The 16810-nt window shown below is 36.5% G+C and overlaps 1 protein-coding gene across 3 annotated transcripts; it reads left to right on the forward strand.

Moving 5' to 3' along the window:
* Positions 1-5956: 5956 nt before the first annotated feature.
* On the forward strand, positions 5957-14468 carry Smp_034410.1 (cathepsin F (C01 family); the record flags this gene model as incomplete). 3 transcript variants are annotated; one of them, XM_018795516.1, is made up of 9 exons in its annotated part: positions 5957-6196; positions 6233-6352; positions 6390-6503; positions 7619-7703; positions 7747-7860; positions 7900-8147; positions 9820-10086; positions 12396-12548; positions 14014-14468. In XM_018795516.1, 9 exons carry the CDS (start codon positions 5999-6001, stop codon positions 14086-14088), a joined length of 1374 nt encoding a protein of 457 aa, XP_018649822.1. The 3 variants fall into 3 exon arrangements, with proteins under 3 accessions (XP_018649822.1, XP_018649823.1, XP_018649821.1); XM_018795517.1 differs by having other exon boundaries at positions 5999-6196; positions 7750-7860; positions 14014-14088; XM_018795518.1 differs by lacking the exon at positions 6390-6503 and having other exon boundaries at positions 5999-6196; positions 14014-14088.
* Positions 14469-16810: the final 2342 nt, after the last annotated feature.

Consider the following 16810-nt stretch of genomic DNA (forward strand, 5'->3'; position numbering starts at 1 on the left):
TAGGCATATGTAAAGGCTATGCGTGTGGTGTGATACAAAGGAAACGTCAGCTAAAATATTGTCTGCCCTATGTCCAATAGAATCAGCTGTCTAATCTATCAGGTCAAAGGCATAATAAAAAGGCATGGTGGCGAATATTGGGAAGATGTGACTAAAATCCTCCCATGAGGGAATAATTAAGCTTTTGTGTGTGCCAGGACGATCCTGTTGCAACAACTAAAAACTCACAGGGTATGTATGAAGAATAACCATTTCTAATTAGCGATTCACGGTATCCCAGTATGAACGATTGGTGTCCAGTAATCCCAAATACTGGGATTTCAGTGAGTCTTACTACAACCTGGGGATCCAAAGACGGAGTTAATGACCAACAAAAATGACAGTAGAGAAGTAACCACAATCCACCCACGCCTGAAGGGCAGAAGATTTTTTAAAGCTACGGCTCTTTATGGTCTAGTGAATTGTTGCGTACCAATGGTATTGATGCTAATTTTTTACTCCAAATACCTCTTTGATACGGATCTGGAACCTTGGATTGGTTTAACTTCCTACACACAAATCCTGTTGCAAGCAAAAATGGACAATCACACTAAATAAGAGTTCACTCATGACTCCACAAATGTGATAAAAATAAAAACGAGCAATAGTGATCTTGAACAAAAGAGAGCCAGTTGGTATTCGAATACTGCTTTCCCCTGCTAAATTTAAAAAATCATAACTTCGATATTTCAGCTCTTTTAGATCACTTCTATTAGTATAATCCTGTATACATCCAATGCCATACCTTGACTTGTTTTTTTTACCTTGGTGAAATATATTTGCTTAGTGACTTATTAAGAGAGAATGAGTCTAATTGTCTATGCTTTATTTATTCCATCACGAATCGCTAAAGTCCACTAGTCATGAACATTGTCCTTCTCGCTCTTTTCCGTCTCTTTTCAAGCACTCTTGTGTTATACCACTGAAAACACATGTGGAACTTATAACTTCGTCCTGCATCATCACTAAAAATCTCCGTGATTTATATCGGATCACTACCAAGAAGTATAAAATAGTACGTTACGACCGACTGATCTAGACTTTAGTTCTATTCATTTTCGAATACCGATCGCTCGTCTCAGTAAAACCCCCACAAAGTGCTCCAACTCCACACTGGACGGCATAATCGTATTAACCATGTAGTGAACGAGAACACAAGTGTGGACAATCGGATGTATTTGTGCACAAAATTACAGAACGTCTTAGTAAAAGCTGAGAATCATATAGCAAATACGTCATTAGCAAAATGTCGACCAATTGTCTCAAACTTGACTGTTACTTCTGTAAATGCAATCAATGGTCTCAGACTTCATTGTTCTTCTGATTAAACACCAATCATTTTTTGGTCATAGTCTCTTTTTTGATCTTTTTAACCCCCTGCCTCCAGGCAATTCACTTTCGATTGGTGACACATGCCACTTACATATGTCGACACCAGTAGTACACACCAAAATAATAATGATTTAATTTATGAAAAGTTATCCACTGATTATATTTACAATGATCCCTACAACATACTGACATAACTTAGTATATTAATAAAGTAAAACATGTAGCGTTTGTAACAACTTGATCTTGCCTGTAAACTGACATACCTCATGTAACGTTTGTTCTTTAGGAATAAATATTATTAGTTTTAGTTTCTCAGTAAAATAATGGACTGTATACTGCTTGTGTCCACAATAAATTCATCCAATGAACCAAGGGAAGTATATGATCGTTTCTGAATGCAAAAATTACCTTTCAAAATTGTGGATACAGGTAAATGACTACTAGAGACCCCAAATTGATAAAATCTGAACTATAGGGGTTATCATCACTAGTAGCAAAACAAGCAGAAACTCCACGAATCGAATTGATGTGTCCCATTTTACCACATTTGGCAAGAAGTGAGACACATGAACTACGTAAGTAATGTTAAACAAAAAATAAACATCTCTGTAGCCCGCATTGCAATTATTTGTTGATTCGATCTCCATATTTCTGCGAGTAGGAACCATTGTTAAATAAATGGGAACTCGAACGACCCCGAAAATGAAGTTCACCACGGCGATTACCAGAAGTATTAGAAGCTTTCGACGACTGAAAATCAGTCCAATTCACTGCTTCATAGTTATTAAAATTTGTTCTACTTTATAACGATGAACTTTTAGGTTTCTAAATTATTTCTCCTTCGAAGATCTGAATATTTATCCCAGCATTCAGTCGATCATGCAGCTGTACATGATGTCGATCACCAAAATTAAACATGGCGTTCTGTTTTTTAGAAATTCAAGGATCAATATTTTATTCTTGTAAAATCCAAACTTAGGCTTGGCTGCAAAATAACTGTCTCGCTAGTTTAGATGCACCTTATTACCCCTTTGAAATCAGAACAAGGTGACTGGGGAAATAATTGTTCTAAACTTCATAGTGAATACAAATGTACATTATTACCTAAAAAATATTACCGCTCAGCTATTCAACCAATAACTTTTCCCTCAATAATCGATCTAATTTACAATAAATAGACAGATCGATAACGAATGCAAAAAAATTACTGAACGCACCAAAAAATAAGTAATGTTCTATCCTTTCAGGACAGATCAAGTAAAAATCCGTTCAAAAGATAATAGTTTGTGGCTTTATAACACAAAGTGTTTTCTATTCTGGAAAAGAGCTTCAATTCACAATGGAAATGCGCGAACACAATCAACTCAAACAACACAACCAAAAGAGGAACAATCAATATGACTGCCACTAAGATTAAATATAAACTAAAAAAACACAAATACATTTCAGGAAGAAACATAGAAATCCAGTGGAGGCAAAAGAAAAATGCGAAAACCATTATAAAATGAAACATAACAATCTCAGATGGCATCAAAAAGGCTAACAAAATGTACAACTAAAGGAGCCAATAAAAACAATTTGCAAATGTATGGATGAAGGGATTTCCGCACACAAAGCCTTCAAAATGGATCTTACAAACCTTGTGATTGTTGTGATGGAAGATTTTATGAAATTTTGCTTTTTCACGACAATCGAATATAGTACGTTTCACATGGTTTAGTAGTTGTTTGGGAGTTGTGTAAGGAGGTTAAATAGGCTTGTCTGGAAATGCCAAATGTTTTTGAAAGCTGTAGGCATCCTCTCTGATGAGTGTGAGAAAATGAGCCATGCTTTTATTATCCTTAACATCTCCCTTGGTTATACTTCGAACTTCAAATCTTCCCGTGTAATCCATAAGAGCTACAGAATTTGAACTTACAACCAACTGTATAATCACAGTCTCTATCACAATGCCAGCTTGATAACTGGAAGTCTTCGGATTGATTTGCTAACTAGCAATTCCCAAAACGGCGCAACTTAGTGCAAATAGAACTATATGATCACCACTGGACAAACTATATTTGTAATTCTTCATAAGCGCGCAACTAAGCACAAAGGAATCATCGTTTCGAACAAATACCACAGTATTTAACGATAATTTACCGATATTTCTCTCTTGCGCGTTAAATATATGTAAGTTCCTACCGGAGGTCGACGGTCATTCACATGTGCCGGACGAAGAAGCCAGTCAAGCGAAGGCCCATCCATGTAATCACTTTTCTCAGATATTACATAAAACTCACTTATATTAGCCGAAACCAAAACTTCCTTAGTTCATGACTGTAACATATTTCTAGGATTTCTGGAGCACGAACACTTAATAAGTTAAAGGAATGGAGACAGAACGAAGTATTGCCTTTATATAGAAAACTAATGATATATGTCAGTTCCTTTATTTGTAGATCTCATGATAGTGAAACTAGCGAGATCATTCGAAATTCGCTCATCTTAATTTGGTGTCATCTATCGTAGCCCAAGCTACTTAGTCGACTATTTTACTTTAAAGCATACTCAGACATAAAATTAAAGCAAAAGGTGAGTGATATCGGAAGATTTCAATTCACCTAATATTAGGTGGATAAAGATGTCCACCGTAAGACTGGAAAATCCTTTTCACTCCAACGAGTCAGGCTTTAGACGTGTCTGAATTCACGCGTTTGAGTTCAAACCAAGGATCTTCTTCGTTAGACCTCATAGTTACTCAAGTGATCGAAGATATTGCTTCTCTAAATGTTCTCCCTCTGTTAGCTAGCAACGATTATAATGTTTCGTCGTTCACGTTTAGGACTTATAACATTGTTTGGAGAGGGAGAGAGAATAATTTCTTAGCCAGGGTCGAAGGAAAGGCATTTCAAGTCTGGCAAATGTCATTGCATGAGACAATTGGATAGCGAAGAAGAAGAATAAATTTCCCGTATGTTTAATTTTCACAAATCAAAGCAAAACACTTGACAAAGTCTTAACTTAAAACTGGGGAGTCGTAGAACCCAATATATAACTAAAAACTAGATAAATGACTTTCTTGTTGAAAGGAGGCGACGTGTATGGGTTAACGGACCCTTATCAACATGAGAATCAGTAAAACGTGGAGATATTAGATGCGAAATGTCTGGTACTTTTCTTTTTTGTTTTGTGTAAATGAAATACTAACTGCAGTAACGCCCTTTGTCCAGATTTTGCAGATAATATAAATATTTGGAAGCCCATGCACAGTGTTTCAGATAAAATAATCTGACAGAACGACCAAAATTTGCTGGTTGAGTGTTCGAATAGGCAGTTATCAGAAATTAATTCTAAGAAGTGTGTAGTAATGCTAATAAGGGACTGTGACAATTTATATGACCACACAATAGATAAGAAGGTACTACCCAAAGCAATGGATTATAAAGGTCTAGGAGTCATCGTAACTAACTTCCTAACAATTATAGGTAACTGTAAATCTGCCGCTAACAAATACTTCAGTGTCTTATAGGCTATTCATGAGTCATTACGTCTCTTGGACGCAGTGATATTCAAGGTACCATCCTCGACGTTTGTGAGGCCGGATTCGGGATACGGGAATCAAGCGGAAACTCTGTTTTTTAGTCATGAAGCGCATATGCTGAGACGAATTCGACGGCAGCGGAATAAAATGGTGGAAAACCTCATTAACCTGTCTTTTGAAGGCAGACTGAGAGACCTGATCCTGTTTCCTACCGCAGGTACGAGGTGATTTAACATTTAATTACCGTATACTGAACGATGAATTTGGTATTATTGTGTCTTGCCCTTTCCCTCCTTCTAGGATTGATCGTCTGAGAAGACATTCTAACAAAGTTCTGAAACCGGGAACAAACCGTTTACACCTAGAGTTTCATTCCTCACATAGAATGGTGGGTTACGAGAGTTCTCTAACATAACACGTAATATCAACACATGTTGATACGTCCAAAGCGAGTTCGGATCTTCAGAGTAATGCGTTTTGCAGTGTTTAGTATAGGCAGATTGATCTGTAGTGGATGTCGAGTCGAAGACGGACTATGATCACCACTACAATTCGTTTACGCGCCCAGAAACGACTTGGTTCCTTTGATAGCTCGTAAATCAGAAGGCTTTACTAATCCAGATCAAGTATATTTATTGGCGATCTCGTGGTATCGAAATAATACCGAGACGTGCCAAAGAGTACAGGCAAAATGAGCAGTGCGTGAGCAAGTTCGAACCAAACAAGGCGGAGAGCGAAACAAGAAGTGAAACTGATACAGTTAAACAAATACAGTAAAACAATCTCTGGTACAATTGGTCACAATAATGATAATTGTTTCTGTTATTCCAATCGTGTTCTTATCGAGACTGGCCGGTCACTACAGATCTGTCAAAACTACTGAAGACTGAAGTATATGTACCTCCTTTTAACTAGGAACCACTTCCGAACATTAATAATTCAATATCGAAAAACACAAAGTCCACCTATGCAAACCCAAAAGGGTTTAAGCTCTAGTTACCGCTCACATTATCAAACATAGTTGAAAATCTTAGTTCGAACTTCGACCTTTTTCCTCACAAGGTCACCAAATCCGTTTCACTGAATCAGCTGATATAGTCTCGTATGATTTCTCTCTCTGTTTTGTTAGCTCTTTTGATTGGTGGACAAGATGATCTGCTTTATTACAATGAACACTCCGAAGGCGAATTGAGTGAAGGACCTCTAGAACGTCTACTTCCTACGTTGGTGAAATTTTATAACCAATATTCAAGAGAGCCCTACAGATATGTAGCATTTGACGCTAATCAGACACTACAAACTGTATCCTTGAACTTTAATATTTAATTTTTCTCACAGAATATAAAGGGTTATAAATATTATTTCTCCATTTTGTTGGCCCCCACTATTTGCCCCAAATACCAAGTGGAATACGTATCTATTGCACACTTGGGACCTTGCTTGTTAAAAGCATATGGAGTATGTTGCATTTGAATAAGCGTTGTAATACTTAAAGTTTCAACAATGTGATTTCGTTTTAAGCTTTCGAAAGGGTCTAGTGTATGACGATAGCATGTTGTATCTTGAAAGTTGTCGATCTGCTATCCCGAGAATGCCTGTAAACCTCGAGGTAATTATTTGTTAAATTCATGTTTTCGGGTTTAGTTTTATGTCTTAGTATTTATAGCATGCCATACATCTGAAAGTCCCCAGCAATATATTCTTTCAAGGACTGCCTTATTCACGACAAGCGAACTTATCATTAGCGTAGTAACTTGTTGTAGGTGGTACGTTTATTTAGTGACATTAACAGTTTGCCGCGAATGAACCAAACTATCTAAATTCGGTTGTATATCCCACATCTGGTTTATTTAAAGAAAAGCCTACAACTGAAGAACATATGGAATTCAAATAAACTCAACCAATATCCAAGTCACAATCTTCAATACGAACGTCAAGACAGTTCTACTGTTCGGAGCTGAAACTTCCAGAACTACCACAATCATCATCACAATAGTACAAGTATTCATAAACAGTTGTCTTCTCCAGATACTGAATGTCTGTTGACCGGATACTATCAGCAACAGTCTAGTGTGAGAGAATAAACCAGCTTCCATCTAAAGAGGTAATTAGTAAAAGACGTTGGAAACGGATAGGACATACATCACAAAAATCATCAAACTGCATCACAAGGTAGGCGCTAACTTGTATTCCTGAAGGTAAACGGAAAAGCGGAGGGCCAACGAATACATTGCATCGGGAATTGGAAGCAGATATGAAAAGGGTGAATAGCAATTGGGAACGACTGGAAAAGATTGTCCAGGGCAGAGTTGGATGTAGAGTGCTGGTAGGCGTCCTATCCTCCACGAGGGGTAACAGGATTAGGTAAGTAACTAAGTACGTACGTTCGGCTACGTCTATTTTGTCTCGTGTTATACAGTCTATGATTAAGGACCAATTCCAGTGACGGATCCACATGAGTTGAATACACCGTATTTCTTGTGAGCCATGAGACTGCCTTAATTAGATTCATCCTATTTGAGTGGCATAACAAAATATCATCAATCACGTAGTCATTGGTTAGTAGTATCACGAGTTTAACAAAAGGTTAATTTCCTGTAGCTAAACTAGTAAAAGGTGGAGAAGGAATGCCGAGTGCATCACAATGTTCCTTGTTTTTCTGTTGTTTGATACCTCGACGGATAAAAAACATTATCTCTTCCTTACTTTTTTGCTTTGTTTCAGTACTTAGGCTTTAAGCTGCCTGGAAATGTGGATGAGAAATATGTACAATTCAAGCTAAAATATAGAAAACAGTATCATGAGACAGGTAGTTTCATTTAATATTTGGAAATTAATACCTTTTTGCTTAGAAGATGAGATTAGGTTCAATATCTTCAAGTCGAATATCTTGAAAGCACAATTGTATCAGGTATTTGAAAGAGGTTCAGCCATTTATGGAGTGACACCTTATTCAGATTTAACAAGTTGGTATACACATTTTTAGTAATCGTAATTATCATTAGCTGATGAATTCGCACGCACTCATCTAACTGCTTCCTGGGTAGTGCCGTCTAGTAGAAGTAATACACCAACTTCGCTGGGAAAGGAGGTTAATAATATACCAAAAAACTTCGATTGGAGAGAAAAAGGCGCCGTAACTGAAGTAAAAAATCAAGGAATGTGTGGCTCTTGTTGGGCATTCTCAACCACTGGTAATGTTGAAAGTCAGTGGTTCCGCAAAACTGGAAAATTATTATCACTAAGTGAGCAGGTCAGTCTATTTCCTATTCATCAGTCTGTACATTCAGGAATTTAAATTAGGTAATGTCCCATATTATATTCTAATTTCACCCTACCTACTTTGGCTTGGACAACCGACTAGGATCACCATTCATCACGCAAACAGTATGAACCAGTCACAAACATAGAGTTGTATTCAATAGTAAAGTCGAATTTCTCAAAATAGAGAGAAATTTCATCCAGCAGAAACACTTTGTCACTATTTGCCGTATCAAATAAATGTATTTACAGGTTATACTAAAATTCTCGCCGAAGGCATAAGCAGTGGTTTTAATATTGAGTTGACAAATTAATGTAAGTGAGACCTGTACCAGTGTTTTGCATTCAGCGAAAGAAATGCAGAAATAAAAACGTTAATTAAAACCACTCTATATGGGTTATTTTGTACATAATTCTCTTCGTGTAGACTTTCTTGAAGGTGGTTTGATTTGTAGCTCAAGTAACCCCATATTGTTACAATACTGTGTACGTTTCATTAAGGTTTGACTAGTTATAAAGTGTGTTAAAAATGCATAGCAACGCTACATTCTATCCTGTATATCGTTCAATTGTTTAGATTATGAATTTTTCAACCACTGCCTCATTGAGTGAAATTGTTCGATAAACCCATCTTGTAAATTATTAACATTTCTCGTATTATTCATGTTTAACCTTTCAAGTCAACCTACAACTCATGTCGTTCACTTAACCTTGGTATGTTTAGTTTAAGGCTATGGGAACGACAGGAACCTAAAAGTTAGATCTAGACATTTAAGTCCGAAATTCACCTCTGAACATTGTGTATATGTTTTTGGTAGTTTGACTAACATATGGCTCTGTAAGCAGTAAGTTGGAAAATAAAGTGTATACGGATAAAATATATCCTACCTACATCGTGATTTTCGGATTTAGCAGTATCACTATTACTCATATATTAATTGTAGTCGACAGCCAAGTACGCATACTGCATATGGGTAATCAGTGACCTACGGAATCCTTGTGTTGATTGATGAATTAATTCACACTGAAGCTGTTCAGAAAACCATCGTCAGTAAGAATAATGATATTGGATCAAATACTTGTTTATTTTATTTACTTACTTAAACTCATAAACATTGGTACGAAGGGGCACCAAATATATATGCACCATATAAGTCACCTGGTTTGTGCGTGGGTTGTGATACTGTCCGGGTGCCCAGACCGAAACAGGTGGTTTTCTTAGGGGGCCACAACCGAAGCCTTCGACCTAAAGGTCTAATCCAAAGACAGTGGAGCAATGTAAGGAGATGCGAACCCATGGTAGTTGGTGACCAACAATAGGTTCATACACCATTTGTTTCCTTAGGATCAGGGTTTTCCAACTACCCTAGACAGACTTTCCGTATCTACCAACTCAGTTAAAGCGCAAGACATTCGCTTTTCTTCCCCTCAACTTCGTAAACAACAGTAATGCATCGAGATGAAAGTGAGTAGGACTTCCCTGGCAGTGGTTGTATGCACGTGGCCATGTGAGAGCATTTCAAGAGGGAGAGCTAACTCTCCCCACTCTCATCCGTACCATGGCATTTAGGTGTATTCATATTTTCTGACTGTATTTGTACTTGTTACAACTAACTTTGAGTTAATTGTAATATTTTATTCTCAATAATTCATGCTAATTACAGCAACTTGTTGACTGCGACGGTTTAGATGATGGTTGTAATGGTGGTCTTCCATCGAATGCCTATGAATCAATCATAAAAATGGGTGGTTTAATGCTTGAAGATAATTATCCTTATGATGCTAAAAATGAGAAATGTCATTTGAAAACTGATGGTGTTGCAGTTTACATTAATAGTTCAGTAAATTTAACTCAAGATGAAACAGAACTTGCTGCATGGCTCTATCATAATTCAACAATTAGTGTTGGTATGAATGCATTGCTTTTACAGGTACAGTCCCCAAATTATATTTTGGTTTTCTTTATGTATATACCATATTTTCTACTATATTATTCTTTCAAACATATGATTCATCAATAGATTTAAAAATAGGATTTATTAGTGTAAAAAAATGTTGAATGTCGAATTTTTTAGTCGTTAATTGCACTTAGTTAAGTAATGAAGTTGTTATGAGTTGTTAATCATAATTTTGTTAGTTATTACGTACAAGTCATCGAGTTGTGCTAGTAATTTTGAATAACCTCAATAATTCAATCCCTTGAAACTAAACTCAGACACTGGTTTTATTAATCCACGCAACCCTACTTTACAGCCTTATGATATATATATAATCTAATCACTGAAGTTATACAATAAGAGTATATATAGAATAATAGTCCATTAATAGGTGCTGGGAGTTACCCGTACTTATGTCTTCACCAGGATATAACAGACGTAAGTTGGCAAAAGCCAAACGAGCCCCTTGAATCCGTGCTGAGGTTTCGTCAGACACCAGCCCATTAGGACTGATCAAACTTCCAAGATAAGTGAAATTGTCGACGCATTCGACTATTTCACTCCCTATCCTCAGTTCAGGTGTTGACGCAGGCCAGTCCTGAAGTAACAATTTACATTTAGATGGGGAGAAACGCATTCCAAATATCCTAGCAGCAACGGTCAGGACACCAAATCCTGACTGTTTTTAAACAATGTAGACTAGTACGATGTGTTCTTACTTTGACTTAGGATATTTTCGTTAAGAACCAGCATCCTATACAATAGGAAATATTTATATTATAAATCGTTGTATCTGAATGAGAAATAAATGAATGGTGACTGCTAAGAATTATCTATGAACTGTTATTACACATATTCTGATTGGATAATTATTAAGTAACCAGATTATATATATATATATATATATATATATATATATATATATATATATATATATACGGTTCATATAGCGGAGGCTGATATTTGCGTTCTGGACTGAACGGGGTTGGATAGGCGAGAAGCTACTATACGGAGGACCGATAGGGACGCAGGGTTCACTTAAGACTGCTAGTGTTGGTTGAAGTGTCATTGATTTAGCACAGGAACAAGGTCAGTATTCTGATTAGCGATTTTTTCACGTGACATTTGACGGGCCATAGGACATACGAGAAATCGATAACACAGGCAGATATCTTTCCAGTACATATTTTGATTCACACTGCTTAATGGTTTGTATAATATTATTTAACTATTTACTTTATAGCTAAGCCTGTCAACATAAGTACTTTTTCTGTCGTATTTCAGTTTGATTAAAAATGTCCATGAAGAGTTGTGTTCTTTGCTCATTGCTAATTATCTTCAGTTGCAAGCCAAGTGTTTTTTGATATTCCTACAGTTTACTGGTATATAAAATATTGGGTGTTATGATTGTATTTGATGTCGATTTATCTGTTATGAGTACAAATTTATTCTCATTTTCGGACTAACCTACTTAATCAAATCACCCCGTTGTAAAGTCGAGTGACTTCAACTAGTTTCAATGTTCACTGAAGGCAACTGTATTTCCCATAGGATCTTTTTATAATGACAAACATTCGCTTTGACTGTCGTATAATATATGTATAAATATCATATAGTAGAATTTTTCTACAAAATAACTAGTGCATTATGGTTTTAGACTTTTAGTAAGTTTCGGCAACTATACACCACAATTATTATAAATGAATTTTAGAATTTTTATTTCCATGACGTTTCATCCCAATTTATCTATCAAATCGCCCCCAAATGCCCTGGTACGGCCGAGAGTAGGGAGAGTCCACTTTCCTTCTTGAAATGCTCTCATATGGCCACGCGAATATATAGCCTCTGCCAGGGAAGTCCTACTCACTGCCTTCTCGTGGCGGGGGTGTTGTTCACAAAAGTGAGAGGACGAAAAGCGAATGTCCGGCGCTTTAACCGGGTTGGTGGATGTGGAGGATCCACCTAGGGGAGTTGTAAAACCCTGATTCCAAACCACTGGTCCACATGGGCTCCAGTATCCTGAGGGAACAAATGGCGTATGAACCAATCATTGGTCACCGACTACCATGGGACTGCATCTCCTCACGATGATCCACTTCCTTGTGGATCAGACCTTTAGGTTGAAGGCTCCGGGTGTGGCCCTCTAAGAAAACCACCTGCTTCAGTCTGGGCACCTGGGCAGTATCACAGCCCTCACACAAATCGAATGAGATTTGTGAGGCGCATATTTATCTGGTGTTTCCTTGTACCAATATTTATGTGTTTAAATAAAAATAAAATAAATCTATCAAATCCCAATTTAGTTTTATCAACATGGAATTAGTCATCCATGGTGGATCTTCTGTTCAAAGTATCTGCTTGATCATGCGGTTTTACTTGTTGGTTATGGAGTTTCCGAGAAAAATGAGCCCTTCTGGATTGTAAAAAATAGTTGGGGTGTTGAATGGGGTGAAAACGTAAGTTTTTTTTCACTCGCATAACTGATAAAAAGCATCTTACTGTAATCATTCATTACTTAAATTACATTAAATCAACTAGTCTTTATTTTTTGATGGACTTTCTCAGCTAAATAGGTTCATTACTTCAGATAAATAATAACCGCCTTTGGTGTTTGTCGAGCCATTCTATCGTCCTATTAACAGATAAGATTGTGTAGCACATCTTACCATAATATCAGTTATCGCGCTGAGGAAGCTGTCATATTGTCTATTAAAAAATGGCAAAAAAAGGTGGACTTAGTATATCGAGTATTTGAAAAGAAATCTCCCTCTCATCTGTTTCTTTCAAGATAAATATATACTAATTCATTAAACATCAGTGTGTACTGATGATCTTATCGTAATTCGGTAGTTATTACATCCGGTTTTACTTAATTGTGTATAAAATAATACAAATCAGCACATAAAATAAAGATGTTTGATATGTTGTTATGTTAATTCGTCGATACGATTAAAGTTGTAATATAAACCGTCATTTTGAATCACTCATTACAGTTTTATACTTCGACTTGACATGGAATTCTGTCGAAGTACGTGTATAAAATCCATATAAAAGCATATTATGCAAATGAATAGCACTGAAGAGCGTTATTTGCATCCTGTTACTAAAGATAGTCTTACTACAATACTTAATGAGTGATTATTGTTTATCAATATTCGTTTGAATTACCAAATGCCCTGGTACGGCCGAGAGTGGGGAGAGTCCACTTTCCTTCTTGAAATGCTCTCATATGGCCACGCGTATACAGCCTCTGCCAGGGAAGTTCTACTCACTGCCTTCTCGTGACGGCGGTGTTGTTTACGAAATTGAGAGGACGAAAAGCGAATGTCTTGCGCTTTAATCGGGTTGGTGGACACGGAAAGTCTGTCTAGGGTAGTTGGAAAACCCTGATTCCAAAACAATGGTGCACATGGGCTCCAGTATCCTGAAGGAACGAATGGCGTATGAACCAACTGTTGGTCACCGGCCACAAAGTTGAGAGGTCGAAAAGCGAATTTCTGGCGCTTTAACCGGGTTGGTGGACACGGATAGTCCACCTAGGGGAGTTGGAAAATCCTGATTCCATATCAATGATGCACATGAGCTCCAGTGTCCTGAACGAACAAATGGCGTATGAACATATTGTAGGTGATTGGCTACCATGGGACTGCATCTCCTTACGATGCTCCACTTCCTTGTGGATCAGACTTTTAGGTCAAAGGCTCCGGGTGTGGTCCCACTAAGAAAACCACTTGCTTCGATTTGGGCACTCGGGCAGTATCACAGCTCTCACATAAATCAAATGAGATTTGTGTGGCGCATATTTATCTGGTGTTTCCTTGTACCAATATTTATGTGTTCAAATAAATAATAAATAAATAATACATATATCTTATGTACACTATTTTATCTGTGTATATTTTCTTTTATTTTAACTTTCAGGGTTACTTCCGTATGTATCGAGGTGATGGTACATGTGGTATTAATACTGTTGCTACGTCAGCGTTGATCTACTAGGGAGATTGTGCGTACATGTGTTTCTTATTCCATCCCAAAACTATTTATCTTATTCCTAACAGAATCTCAATTCAATTCCGTATTATTTTGTTGAAAATACTTTTTTCCAGATTCTGATTTTTATAACCCCCCACTTCTCTCATCATCCTCCTACATTTTTTTAATTAATGAATAAACTCCACTTGGAATCTCTGTAAAACGCTCACTTTTCGTTTTTTTATTTTGATGGTGGATGGGAAGGGGGTGAATAATCTCTTTTGAACAATTGCCTTTCTAATTTCATTAATCTCATAAACATTTTGTATTGATTATTTTTAAAGACATTATGCTCAATGCTTTAGGTCACAATTTTCTTAAATATAACATTCAAACAAACGCTACAACGGTGTTTTCTTTATGCAGATATGAGATTAAATGCATACCAAATATTATCTGTTGTACAATGATGATATCCAAGTAGGAAAAGGTTTTTTATTTTATAGAGTTGAGATCGTAAGTCAATTGAAGCTAGATCACCATCGAAAACCTGGAAGCACTGGACGGCCGTTTCGTCCTATCATGGGACTTCTCAGCAGTGCGCATCCACGATCCCGCACTCGCGGGATTCGAACCCGGGACCTATCAGTCTTGCGCCAGAGCACTTAACCGATAGAACACTGAGTCGGTATCCAACGGTTTTAATGTCTAACTTCAACCGATCCACGAAATTGTTTATTTTTATTTTTATTTCGTTTAAAAAAGCGATTGTTTGTGATTCTTTTGGTTGTTTATTTTATGAAATTCTGACGAGTAATCCATATATAGGGAGCAGTTTTCTAAAGTTAACTGTTTCAATGTACAGACTGAATTGTAATCTAAGCACCGTTGATAATTCGTAGCTAATAATGTCCAAATTTCCAGACTGAATTTCAAGTGATGTAATTCTGATGTAATTTGCTGTCTTTCATACCTGGAAAGCTTTTAACGTACATAGTCTATATTGTTCTGTTACTGTTCAGCAAAGTGACATTTTAATCGGTCAGGTTTTACCCTTACGGAAATTAGATTGTGATTAGTTTAAATTAAATTATGTTTATCATCCCCTAATTTTTCTTATCTGTGACAAAATGTTTATGATAATAATGTATAAGGAAGCTGGGTCAGACATTAGTCAGTAGTATATGCAGTCTCTCTAGCAAGTGCGCAAAGGGATGCCATAAAAGTTTAATTTTACGTAACTTTGGGTATGTTGATCCTATCTGTTTCTAAATAATTCCAATTTGTGGAGATTTACTTGTCTCATCTTCGCTTCCGTCGTTCATAGTATATTCCAATATTTCCAGAAATTAGGCTCCTCAACATTAACTGTCTAAACCGATGATTTTACTGTAGTAGTTTTCATAGACGATGTTGTGTTCATTTAATCTACAATCATCTAGACGGTGAATCAGTGACCAAAACGCGTTCAATGTTTACATCAATATAAATCATTGGTATTACTGGCCTTGCATAATTTATTCGAGTCATCATGGCTCTCGCTGGAATAATAATTTGTTTAGAAAGAACCGTTTACCTCGATATTTTATTTTCATAAAAAGTGCTGAACATTTCGTAAATTTTCCCATAGTTTTTCCCAAGTTCCATCAGTAATTCACGCAGCTTAGTTCGCATATCCGACAGTGAGTGCAGCAACATAAATACTGATCCTTTTATAAGATTTATAATGGACTAAAGTTGTTAAAGTTTATCTGGATTCTATTTTCGACTGTTTTTCTCTATTTTAAGAACTAGTTAAAACTGTTTGGATAAATAAATTATCCATTTATAGCTGCATTTGTGAATTAATTATTCTAATTTCAAATTCGTTGAATAAACCAACCTATGGTCAATCAGTCACTAGCACAGAACCCACTAAGAATAAGTGTACTGGCCCTTCGATCAATGCACCAAGAGACAGTAATAGTTTATGAGTTGAGAACCAAAGGATGGGAATTAATTTTTATTGTATCAGTAATCTAACGATGAGCAATAAAGTTCACAAGGGACAAAAAATGGGAGAATGGATGGTTAACAATAAAACTGAATATTTAGTAAAATAATGAGAAATTCAGCTACATCACTGCGAATGATTCCCGTCCGTATTACTCGACTGTTTTAGGGTTTATTAGAAAAAGCGTAACTACATGTTTGAAGAAAACTAGTAAGTTCTTGATCATTTATAACACCTGTCAGTGAAAGAAAATGTGCTAACATTAATACTAGTTGACAAGTGGTGAGGTGTTATGGACACGATAAGATCATCTAGAAAAAAAGTGTAAGTGACACAAATAAATTGCTTTTTCGAGTATATGAGCCAAGTTAATCCTACATTACTTGTTCAGATTGGAAATCTTTATGAAAAACTTTAGATGTAGTAATTTCTACTCAGAGAATACCTTGGAAATCTCTTAGAAATATTTGAATATTAAAGCTTTTCTGTAGATGCTTGCGATTTAGTCTCAACTTAACTGTCTATGAAACCAATCTATTCTGTCTTGCTTTTAGTATCGTGTCCACTATGTTATCAGCAAGTCTGTTAATTAACGATAATCAAAGGCTGGGACACTACCCAAGCACTCAAACCTAAACAAGTGGTTGTTTTAGGGCATCAAATTCTTGAGGTCTAATATAGGAGGCAGTGGAGCAACATCTGGAGGCGCTACTCCATGGTAGCCGATGACTAAAATGGATTCATGTGCCATTC

The sequence above is a fragment of the Schistosoma mansoni genome, chromosome 2 (assembly GCF_000237925.1).
Source record: "Schistosoma mansoni strain Puerto Rico chromosome 2, complete genome".
NCBI lineage: Eukaryota > Metazoa > Platyhelminthes > Trematoda > Strigeidida > Schistosomatidae > Schistosoma > Schistosoma mansoni.